Raw genomic sequence first — 12,148 nt, 5'->3', positions numbered from 1 at the left:
TGAATGGATGAATGGATGGACGGACAGATGGACGGATGGATGGGCAGATGGATGGATGGACTGATGGATGGATGGATGGATGGATGGAACGGCAGATGGACAGATGGATGAACAGATGGAAAGATGGATGGATGGATGGATGGAGAGATGCATGGGTGAGTGGATGGAAGGGGTGACACAGGCATTGACCTAAGAAAATTACACATCAAAATAACATGCACAAAAAAAAAAAAAAATAACATGCACAAGAAAACAAGTGCTCAGGATTAATATTTGGCCACCCATTGCCATGCCAATACAAACATCCCACATGTCCGAATAAGTAACAACGATGACTAACTGCATCCACTTTAACTGCTATTTTTAAAAGTTAAAGCGCTGCTTAGCTGGTTCTGGATTTTTAGAAATACTGTTTCACTCCAGGAAGTGACAAGCCTAATCTAGGCTCTTCCCCTAAAGGAAGCTGTGCCCAGGAAAAGAAGCATAAATTTAACCAGCGCTGCAGACGAGTGCAGCCCGCATTCCTCGGGTGAACCGCTCCCTCTCTCGCATTTGTCTGCAATCTCATTTCTTTCAGAGTAAAGAAATCTCCCGCCTGAGGGCTGTGTTGGCCTCACTCTTCCCCACAGAAAGGGAACATATCAATCCAAACACCGCAGGGGCAAAATCTTCCCATCTTTACCAATCCCAGCCTTTCATTTACTTAGAGTAATTCTGAATTTCCATTCACGTCCTTAATTCCTAGCAAATGATTAACATTAGATCTGGCAGGACTGGCAGTTTAGAAAAGCTGGGAAGGGCAGGAACTCACAATTACGGAGCGTTTCCTGGGTCCCGTGAAAGGCACCTTCTGGGTGCTGCATCACAAGGGGAGTCTAGATGCTTCTTAAACACTTGGGTTTGGCCTGGGAGAGAGAACGCCTATCTAGCGTGCACTGAAAACTAGCCTGGTGGTATTTCCTGTTTGCATCGCAAGTATCTGCTTCAATTAAAGGAGCCCCAGCGTCCTAGTTCTCTCCCGCTGCCTGTCTTCCCTCCTCTGGACTCCTCTGGTTCACGCCCGCAGGGTCAATAAACCCAGACGTGATGAAGAACAGCTTCCCCAGCAGAGCATCGATCAGGCAGGCTGTGTCAGGAGACACACATTGCATCCCCTCCCTCATGCCCAGGACGCCCCTGCAGGTGGGAAACCGAGGCTTCAAGAGGCGAGAACCCTGCCCAGGGGTGCACATCGGGAAAGCTGGGAAGCAGCGCCCCGGCCGGGGCCGACCACACCCTGAGCTGCAGCCTAGCTGGACGAGCTCTCCTTCCCCCTCAGTGGGACGGCCATCTCCCACAAGGTCAGCCTCCGTCATTAACCCCGTGGCTCTTACTGGCTCCGTCTCCCTGCCCAGGAGACCACAGCTCGGCCAAACCGAAGGCAGCCTTGTCCATTTCCACGCCCGGCACCTGGCCTGCAACGTCTCCACGCAGGAGGTTCCCCCTGGCATGTCGCAAATAATAATTAACGACTTTGAACTTGATAGAACCTCAAAGGCAAGATACTTTCTCCCCAGAGAAGATTAGGTAGAGACTGCTAAAGGTTAGAAGCGTCCTGCTATTCTGGAGGGAACTGCCCTGCTCTTAACCTACCACGTAAACCCTGAGACCCCACTCCGAGGAAGGTTTGGGGTGAGCGAGGGGGACTCTGCGGGGCAGGCAGCGCGAGGAGGCCCCTCCCGAGTCCCCGCGCCCTGAGGTCACAGCATCTCCACCTGGAACACGGGAGGACACTGTCCCGCCCCATCGCTCACGGATTCCAGATCTGAGAATTTTCCCGCTTGCTAGAGTCGATCCTTGCGGTGTCCCTGTCACCATCGAGGACGGGCACAGAGAAGATGAGGACGTGGACTCGTGTCCTTTTCAGGGTCGATTCGGTGCCATGTTGTTCGCATTTTTGTGCCTTTTGTTGGTGACTCTGCTGTTTAAAATCGCCCCCGAGTGTGGTGCCGATGGGCTGTCCGGTCATGGGGAAAACACGTGTGAGTGGGATCAGCTTCCTCCAGGCACGAGTCTGTGCTGCCCCAAGCTCCACGTTGATGCACCAACAACAGACGTTAAGTAAGGCCTCTGTAAACAGAAGCTCACAAGACCGGGTTGTGCATCAATCTTTGGATGACAACAACGCTGTGACCTGCGCCGGGCTGGACCCTGACCCTGTGTCTCTCGGAAGCAAGGGTCCCGGGTCACTAACTCAGAATTCGCAGAGACTATGTAGAACACAACCCCGCGAATAACGAGAATCAACCTTAAACTTCGCCTCCGATGACCGAGGCGGTGCTGAGCTGGGGCTCTCCCAGCCCCTCCCACCTCAGATCTCGGGGCCCAGCAGGGACATCCAACCACAGGGCAGAGACCACACAGGAAACTGGCCACAGACGGGGTGGCCGGGACCCAACATAAGCCAGGCTGCGCTGCAACCTGGGGAGGGGCCCACACGGGAGCTGGCGCGGTGCTCAGGACGCGCCGACATCAAAGCCTCCGGAGAGAAAACCCGGGACCACCATCGACGCGCGCCTACCGAGTGAGGGCGCACAGGTGCGCATGCCATGTCTCCAGGGTCAGGTGTGAGCGGCGCCCTCGGGACCGTGCGCCCCGCGTCCCACAGGCCACCTCCCTCTGCGGGCGTGCACCTCGGCCTGGCGTGGGTGAGTTAGTTCTGCGGCAGGTGGGCAAACGATGCCGAGCGAAGGGGGGACACCCGTCCTCGGGAAAACACGGACAATGTCCAGGAAGAAAACGGAACAGGAAAAGCCCACAACGCACAGACCCGTCCCTGGTGCAGACCAAGCCTGCAGATTACAGACACGTAGTCAAGGCGAATAATCCCAAAAATGTACACAAAGGCATTCAGAGGTATGGTTTACACTAGCAGAAAAGTGGAAACAAAGAAATGACCCATGATGAGAATTTGATTCAATAAAGTTGGCAATCCCAAAAAATAAATACTATGTGGCCATCAACAATGATGGAGCAGACCTCTAATCACTGCAGACACACGGCTGCCGTGGGCGGGCAGCCTTAATCGCATGCAGAGGGCACAGAGAGCAGGACACGTCCCCTTCTAATGTGTGGAAGCAGGTAGACGGGCAGGTAGGGAGGTGGGGAGATACAGAGAGATAACACATAGACACAGAGATAGAGAGATAGGTCCATAGATGCACAGGTGATACATGATCCACGGAGCACAGCAGACGTAGACAGCTGATGGACAGACACAGCTGCGGACACGGACAGACACGCAGACACCCCAGTGATTCTGTGTCCATGTGCACTCACATGACCGTTTGTGTATCTGAGGGAAAGCCCGGCAGGCTAACAGTTTCCTCTAATAAGAGAAATGTGAGTCATTTATTATGGTGTTTTTATTTGTATTTTCACATTTTTCTACCATGAACACGTACAGCTTGCATAAAAATATTTAAAACTATGTTGTAAAAGAAGAGTAAACAGGACGGGGCACTGGAGCGGGTGAGGGCAGGGTCCACCGCCTCCTGCTCGCAGCCATGCCTGCAGGGCCTGAGAGACGGCAGCTGCGAATCTCCAAAAACCCAGCGCAAACCCAAATATGCCTCGTCCTGGCAGAACATCTTGAGTCAAGCGCTTGGCTTGTAAGAAACCCGGCTGTGATCTACAGGTCACCACCACAGGCTGTTCAACACCTGCCACGATAATTACACGGGGCAGCTCTCGGTTGAGGAGGAATGAACAAAATCCTTGTTAGAAGAAGGAGATTCTGGTTTTCAACCTCTGTTTACCCGTGATGGTCCCTGTTACAGCCCACAGTGGGACCTAAACTAACGGGGGCTGGAGCAGGGAACCACCACACGGCACAGGCCACGGGAAGCCGGGCCGACACCTCGCAGCCGGCTCTGCTCTGCACGTGAGGGGCCAGAGGTGCCCACGTGCAACGGCAGCGCCTGGAGACGACACAGCGAAGGCGGCACGGCCCGTCCAGCACGTCCGACGCTCCCGACGCGGCTTCCCTTCCTGGGGAGGCCCTAAGCAACGGCCGGAGCCCGCCAGGTACCAGGTGGGGGCAGGGGACTGGTGCCCCCCAGGCAATGTGAGCACAAGTGACGTGTCCCCTCGGGGCAGTCGAAGCCCTGGACCCTCCTCTTGCTCACTCCCCCCTCCGCTTCCCTGACAGACTGAGGGCCAGGGACCAGGACAGCAGAGCTACAGGGTGGACAGAGCCTGGGGCCCCAGGTCACCGGTAGAGCGCTGTTACCTTAAAGGGCCAGACAGGAAATGTACTGTCATGTCACAACTACCCAGCTCTGCCTTTGTCCTCAGAAGCAGCCCCAGCCACAGGTGGGTGAAGGGCGTGGCATGTCCCGCACAGATCAGCCCAGCTCCCAGGCCACTGCCCTGCTGGCCGGGGTCTGCAGGCCCCGGGCTGAGAGCAGAGCCTCCAGTGACAGCTGCCCAGCAAGGACATCTGCCCTGGATTCTGTGTGAGGGAAGTAGGAACTCACACTATTTTAATCCACCGACCCTGCGACCATTTATTACACAGCTGCAGTTAAACTCCCCTGCCCAGTACAACAGCCTTCCAAAGGCAAATGGAGAACAGCGGGTTGGACAATTTTTAGTTTTTTTAAATCAGGACTTGGGGCATGTGAAAGCATTATTCTATTTGTTACTTTCTTTATAAGCCACACTGTTATAAAGTTGCAAAAGAATTTAATGAAGGTCTTACAAAATTACAAAAAAAGATGGGATAACAGGGGCCAGACTTCCTCTCCTGTCTGAAACAACCAAAAAGCTGACAAAATACATGAAACAACTGTTTTCAGGATACTGTGCATGGGTCAGCAACGGACAGGATCCCCGAGGGAGTGAAAACGAAGGGGGTGAGCACCGAACCGCCCCCGGTTGCTGCCCAGGGGACAGCGAGAACCCACAGGACGCAGACAGGGCAGCTGGAGCTCCAGGGACAGAGAGAGGACGCCAGGGACCCCGGAGCGTCAAGCGCTCAGCGGAGCCGTGTGTGCGGGGGCGATAAAGGTCAGAGCAGAGCTCAGCAAAGCAGAGAAAGGAAAAACCAAAGAGGAAAATCAATGAATCCAAAAGTTGGGTGTTTGCAAAGATGGATACAACGGAAAACCCTCTAGGCAGACTGATCAGGAAAAAACGAGAGAGAAGACACGCATTTCTGACATCAGGAACAAGAGAACTGACATCCCTGCAGATCTTCAGACGTTAGCAGGATAATGAGGAACTTCACGATGGATGGCTGTCCAAGCTCCCAGCCCCCAGGGCTCACTCAGGAAGAAACTGTCCCTAACAGCCCTGTGTTTACTGAAGAGTTTGAGATTACAGTTTAAAACCCTCCTAGGAAGCCCAGCCCAGCCCAGGGGCTTCCCTGGGAAGCTGGACCAGACCTTCAAGCAGCGCTAAGCCCCGTCCCCCCTGCTCTCCCCAAACACTGGAGACCAGGCAGCGCCTCACACTCACTCTGGGAGGCAAGGTCTACCCTGATACGCAAACCAGACAAAGACATTCCAGGAAAGGAGAACAAAGCCCAGAACCCCTGGTGAACACAGATGCAGTCATGCCCAGTGAGGCAGAACTCGGGAGGAAGGGCTGCCAGGGGCGCGGACCCGGCGGGTGAGGAAGTTCATTATCCTGATTGTGGCGACGGCTGCACAGACCGGACACAGCAAAGTCCCCCACGTGCGCGCCGCGAACACGAACGCCTGCTGTCCTGTCAACGCAATCCCCACGAGGCTTTTTGTTTTCCTCAGTGAAAACTCATCCAGACAGAGGTCAGAAAAGGGAATCGTCACTGCTTAAGCTTCCACCACGGACGTGACCGTAGAACAGAAGGGGACGAGGCTGGGGGCTGCTCGTGGGCCTCTGAGCTCCGTGGGCTGGGCGACAGCAGCCTGCACCCCCCCAACCACCCGCCCCAGGCCCCCTGGGGCTGGGCATCCAGACGCCGGCAGGTACCATCTCTCTGCTCAATGAGCCGGTTATCCAGTGGGCACCCAGGTCTGAACACACCACCCTTCAAAGGAGGCGGAAGGAAACCACACAAGGTCAAGGAGAGCCCTGGGGACACAGCGTCAGATCACTGCCCACCCAGGGTCTGCGGGGGAAGTTCTCTGCAGTCTGGTCCCCTCTTCCCTACCCCTGAGGTGGCTGAGAAGGAGAGAAAGGCAACAGTGTCCAGAAAACAGAAACTGATCAAATTAGCAGGGATAACCGACCCTGTACCCGTGCCAAGAAAGGGGGAGCCCAGAATTAAGTCCTGAAACAACTAACACATTCTTACTTAAATTTTTTGCCAGTTTTGATTCAGTCACATGAGTCATCGTTGGACTGAGCTACCTCGGGATGTGCTTAAGCTTTCTGTGGGCTGGTACCATCTGAAGAGAAACCAAAGGACCAGGAGAGGAGCAGGTGTGACTTCTATTTTTCAAAATTAACTTCAAGATAAAGAAAACATGAACCACTGGGCTGACCCATTTAGCAAGATCCTCAGTTATCGATGATATTTTAAACACCAAAAAGCATTCCCTCACCCACTGACACACGAGGGCTGAGTTTTGTGCAGGTGCTACATGAGACACGTAGTTACCAATTCAAGTCCAAGGCCGACCCCAGGGAGCTACTGGCCAGCAGAGACATATAGTAACACACGAAACGTCCAAATTGACTAAGCATCAAATTCAGTGATGTTTAACTGCTTTTAAATTGAATTCACCCAAAACTGTATTTGTAAACAAACCGCATTTTCTTGTGTACCCCCAAAAGCACATGAAACTGTCACAATTCAAATGCTCGTTAAACCCGGATGCTAAGTTGAGAGACCTGATGTCTCAGGCACTGAAGGCCGGCAGCGCCCCGCCAGTGCACACGGTGGAGGGAGACGGGAGGCCGGGCCCAACTCCAGCCCTGGGCGCTGCCCTCAGAGCTCGGCCGGGACCCCGAGGCCCCCATTCCCTCACCACAGCACCTACTCCCGTTTCTTCCTGTTGGCAAGTGCCCAGGAAAGAGCCCGGCATCTCCAGCCAACAAGACAGAACCTCCTACTCAGCCAGCGGGAACCAGCACATGCGCACGGACCTTCCAGCGCTCACCCATCCGTCAAACGGATGACGGGCCCAGCTCCGGAGACTGGGATTCTGTCGCTGTTCTGTTGACACCTGACCGTGGCGCCTGTCATGGGTGCAGTGGACAGTTCTCTCCAGCCTGCCCCCCGCCACCTCTTCTAATAAAATGCCCGCCTTCCCCCAGGCAAGGAGCCCTCCCCCGCTTCCAGGCCAGAGTCCTCGGGCAGGGCAGGTCCTGTCCTTAGCTCCAGGAGCCGCCAGGCCCAGGCCTGGTGGGCATGACCGCCCGCCGCTCAGGGTGCTGGGGACAGACAGCGGGTCTGTTCACACGATTCCCAGAACTCGTGCTTGTGACCGAGACTCATCTCCTGCACTCAGGCCATCGGACGGGAAGCCGACAGCTGCCGGGCGTCACCAGGCAGGGAAGCTGAGTCATAGGACTGAGGAGGCGGCCGGGGACGCACAGAGGGGAGGAGACCGCGTCCAGGCTGCAGTGTCCACACCCCGGACGAAGCCGGAGCTACCCCCAGATTCGGAGTCACAGGGCCCGATGTGCTTTCTTTTTTACAACGATTTCCTTGCCTCGCTAATAACACAGAGGAGGGGGGGTGGGGCCTTCTAGCTGCCCTGCTGCCGTTTCCAAGGAAGTTTTTCCAGATGCAGCTTCCAAAGGCATGTTTTCAAATGTAAAGTTGTGTCCAAACTGAGCACGGAACCAGGACCACTCCCTGATGGCCGACGTCACACACAGCATCCCAGGTGGCCTCTGGAAGCTTCCTCGGGTCACCGAGGTCTCCTCTCTGCACACAGCACGCTGGGCGTTGGCAAAGCTGTGGGCTCGGGACGCCGCCGAGTGGTCACCACCATTTTGGAAAAATAAATTACCAACATTCAGATGCTTGAAAAATGTCCCTCTGAGCTGTGAGAATGAAGACTTTGACTTCATCCCAACAGGGAGTCTAAAAGTAGAAATCTGCTTCAGGTAAGCCACAGGCTTCAGCTTAAAGCCTGTTGTCCCGGCCTGCACGGGTGTCCTGCAGAGACCGACATCCAGAGGCTGCTTTGCTGACCTGGTGAAGCCTCACCCAGGGGAGGAGAGGCCAGCCCTCCCTGGGGGCCGAACGTGTCCCCGCAGGATGGGTGGCGGGAGAGAGGGAACTCCCTGAACCCAGGAAGACAGGGGAGGGGGACGTGAACGGTGCAGCTGAACAGCCCACCCACCTCCTGACCCGGGAACGCTCCCTCCCTCCGGCCACCTGTAGGCCAGAGACCTCACCTGGGCGCACAGGGAAGCGGTGGGAAGTTAGATCCTCCCGTCGGCCAGCTTCCAGGAGCTCCAGTGGAGGCTGGTAAGGGGAGAAGCGGTGTCTTGGGGGGCTAGTCCCCAGGGAGCACCAGGACCTTCTCCGAGTACAGGTATGACCCCAAAGACGGGCGGCCACCCGCCCAGACCACCAGAGGCGATGGCGCCCAGGGCTGGCCTCCCTCAGCCCCCCTCGGCCAGGCACGCCTGGACGGCCAGTTGCCCTCGTCACAGTGCCGCAGGGCCTCCCTCCCCAGCACCCCAGTGGACCCGGGACCCCGAGAGGCAGGAACCGGAAGCTGGCCCAGGCCCAAACACAGACGTCGAGGGATGTGGGGACAGCTGCCTGGCAGGCTGACCACGACCCCAGGGGAGGAGCTCTCGCCAGCCCCCGGCCCTGGGTGCCCTCCGAGGCCAGGGCTTCCTGTCACACGGACGGCGGCTTTGGAGCAGCCTGGACCGTGGGGTGGGAGCCAGCTTTAAGGAGGCGACCCCACAACCGCACAGACGAGGCCACGGAGAGAAGGACGGGGCTGGGGGTGGGGCGCGGAGGGCTCGTGAGGACTCATGAGGCGGGAGGTGAAGAGTGTGTCTCGGGAGGTGTAGAAAGTGTCGTCCCCGAGAGGTCCCGGCGGAGGGGAGGACGGGAAGCGGGCCAAGTAAAGACGGCACGCTGCTTAGGTTTTAGCGCTAGCTGTTTCATCATCACCGTGACAAACGTCTCCTGTAGTGCGGAGCAGAGTAAAATACTCAAAAACTAAACAAGTATTTCTACAAAAGCTGAGCTGAACTGAGTACCACACCCGACGGTGAAGGGACCAGCTGCAGCACCAGAGCCCGAGGACTCCAGATCCTAGGGCGGCTAGAACACCACTTTCTACTTTCCAGGGTCAAACCGGAATCACAGGACACTCTCGGACCATCATTTCTGAAGCCCAACCACGAGGCAAAACAGGCCACTCTCGGGCCCCACCTGGACACACCCTGAAACACCCTGAGCAGGAGACCAGTCTGATATGCCCAGCGATTCCCATTCAGTCTTTCTGGGGGGGCCGAGGGGAGGTGGGAGAGGGGAGGGTCCCAAAAGCAAAGGGATGAAGTGATGGCTGGACGGCGCAGTTAGGTCTGGGGCCAGGGTCTTCACTTACCGTCGCATCTTTTAAGTCCCCAGTTGCCACCAAATCATTTTTTAAAAATAGAAAACAACAGCAGATGCATGAGAGCAGAGACCTGGGAGAAAAGCTGAAAGTGAACACTGAATGTTTCTGCACAAGTGGAACTTGTGACATGACTGCACCCCAAGGAGCAGCCCCCCAGGAACGCGCCAGACCGGACCCCGGAGCCCACAGGCGGCAACATGGCGTCCCCGAGCTGGTCTCTTTCATCATCACCGCCCGCCTCTGTGTCCCCAGCTCCGGGCCCCCAGCTGGACCCCCTCCCACCAGGACTCAGTTCTTCCCCTGTCCCAGGTCTACACTGGCAGCGATGGGAGCTTCCACCCCCTGCGCCTGTGTCTACGCAGCTGTCAGCTGGGTGTGTGTCCATGTCAGCGATAATCCGCTTGGTTCTGTGAGGGATCTGGTCAGCTTAGCACACCCTGCCCCCTCACAGAATCAACGAGACCACGCAAGGTCATTTCAAAACATCTTTGAAAACTACAAAACCCCACGGAAGCATAAAGCAGAAGGATTTCTGGAACTCTCCAGGGTTACCTATTTATTAGGTCACTTTCCCTTCCTACCCTCAGCTGTTTTACAAAACCCTATGAGGTTCCCTGGAGACTCTCAGCACCCGCAGGAGGCTGGTGTCTCCACTTCTGTTCTACAACCGTCACATTTTAAAATATCGTTCTTTTTAAAAAGCCATTAAGATGTGAGGGCAAAGCACAGTACGAGTATTAGACTTTGGCCAGATGTGAAAGATGGCTTCAGGGTCCAGGCTTTTTCCACTGACTCACTGAAGAATGACATGACTGGCTCCAGAACACCCTCACTTGGCCTGTCACGGTCCCTCTCCTCAGAGCCTGATGCCCTCCTGCTCGCCGCCTCGCCCCGCTGGCCGGCCCTCCGCACGGGAAGGAAGCCCGTGTCTGTCTCTCTCGGAGGGACAGTTTCCAGGCTGCGCGGAGAGTCCCGCCAAGGGCCCGCAGGAAGCTGCCAGCACAGCCGGCGACCACTAGCAGAATGGTCTGTCCGTGTACTTTGTTTTAAAAGTAGGAACACTGACCGCCCACTTCCTGAATAGTTCACTCAAAATTTTACAACTTTTGCAGGCTCTTCATGGTGCCAAAGTACTCTGGCTCGGCCAAGGAAAGTGGAAACTATTTTTGGCATTCAGAAGGGCAGCTGTGGGACGCTGAATACAGTCAGCGCCTGAAACGCAGGCTGCCTTTACAGATTCTGAAAATTTCTAATCAGAGGCGCAACCAAACAGGCCTGCAGCGACTCTGCGGCATCCGGGGCCGGGATCCTCTAGGGAGGGCGGGGGTCGGCCGGCGAGGGCGCGATACGTCCTGCCAGCCGGAGCGCCGGGTCTCCGATGGCATCACCTGGGCGCGCCCCGGCTGGAGATGAGGGCGGGGACGTGCCCCGGGCGCAAACCCGCTCGGACCCCGACTGTAGCCACCCGCGGGCCGCCCGCGCTGCCCCGCAACTCGGGGACCCGCACCGCGGCGCCTCCCGGAACTCGGCCAGGCTAGCTCACGGCGCGGAGAAAGCCCCAGAGAACCGTGCGCCCCACGGGCCCCGGGACAAGCCGGGCAGGAGGCTCTCGGCGCCCCGGCAGATGCGGGGACGTGAGGTCACGGAGGGTGCGCCAGGGAGGGCCCCTCCCCCGCCCCCAGAGCCGGGACGGGGGTGCCGCGCTCGGGGAGGAGGGGAAAACGGGGAGCGGGAACCGCCGAGTAGAAGGAGGGGGGAAGAGGGGGAGGGGAAAGGAAGGGGGAGGAGAGGAAGCGGGAGGAGGGGGAAGCCGGGCCCCGGGAGAAGAGGGGGCCGGAGAGGGGCGGGAGCGGGAGGAAGGCGAGCGGAGGAGGGGAGCCAGCAGCACCGGGCCGGGCAGGGCGGGGGGCTTTCCCCGGCGGCTGCCGACAACTTTCCCGTCCCTCGGGGATGCCGAGCTCCGAACAAAGGCGGCTCCGGAGGCGGCGCGCGCTGCGCTCAGGTCCGCCCCCCGCCCCGCCACGGAGGACAAAGGCGCCGCCGCGCGACCCTCCCCCCGGCCCCCGGCCGCCCCGCGCGCCCAGGTCCCCCGCGCCCCGCCGGACTCACAGGATGGAGGTCTGCGGCGCCACGGCGGGCACGGCCTCCAGCAGCAGATGCATGCAGCGCACCGTGGTGCGGAAGCACAGGCAGCGGCTCGGACACCCGTTGCCCGGCTTGGGGGCGACCGCGGCCAGTGCCCCCCAGCACGAGCACAGCACGAGCGCCAGCAAGCAGGGGCGCGCGGGGCGCGCGGCGCGCACGGCCATGGCCCACGGCGCGCGGGACGCTCGGACTGTGCGACCGACCGCGAGGGCCCGGCGTGTCCACCGCCGCCGGCTGCGGCCCACGTCCCAGCTGCGCGCGGGGGGCGGGGGGCGCCAGCTGTGCACATGCGCGCGGCTCCTCCCCGCCCGCCCCCTCCTCCCCAAGGGCCGGGGCGGGGCGAGGACCTCCCGCCGGGCGTCGGGCCGCGGCGCTGCCCCGGGTGCGGAGCTCAGGTTGGGCCCGCGGGTTCCATTCCCAGGTCTGCGCCCACGACCGGA

At 58.3% G+C, this 12,148-nt stretch overlaps 1 protein-coding gene across 2 annotated transcripts in view; it reads right to left on the bottom strand.

The window, feature by feature from the left end:
• PXDN (peroxidasin) overlaps positions 1-12,148 on the bottom strand; it is a 66,295-nt gene extending 54,147 nt beyond the window's left edge. Inside the window, exon 1 of one of the 2 annotated variants that reach the window (XM_057558445.1) lies at positions 11,673-12,148. In XM_057558445.1, coding sequence (XP_057414428.1) covers positions 11,673-11,872 — 200 coding nt within the window. In that variant the 5' untranslated portion in view covers positions 11,873-12,148. The remainder of the gene's footprint in view (positions 1-11,672) is intronic. The other variant, XM_057558444.1, reaches the window with a different exon arrangement.

This window comes from Balaenoptera acutorostrata, chromosome 12 (genome assembly GCF_949987535.1).
Source record: "Balaenoptera acutorostrata chromosome 12, mBalAcu1.1, whole genome shotgun sequence".
Lineage (NCBI taxonomy): Eukaryota > Metazoa > Chordata > Mammalia > Artiodactyla > Balaenopteridae > Balaenoptera > Balaenoptera acutorostrata.
The sequence above is the reverse complement of the archived record's forward strand: the minus strand, read 5'-3'. Positions and strand labels throughout refer to the sequence as shown.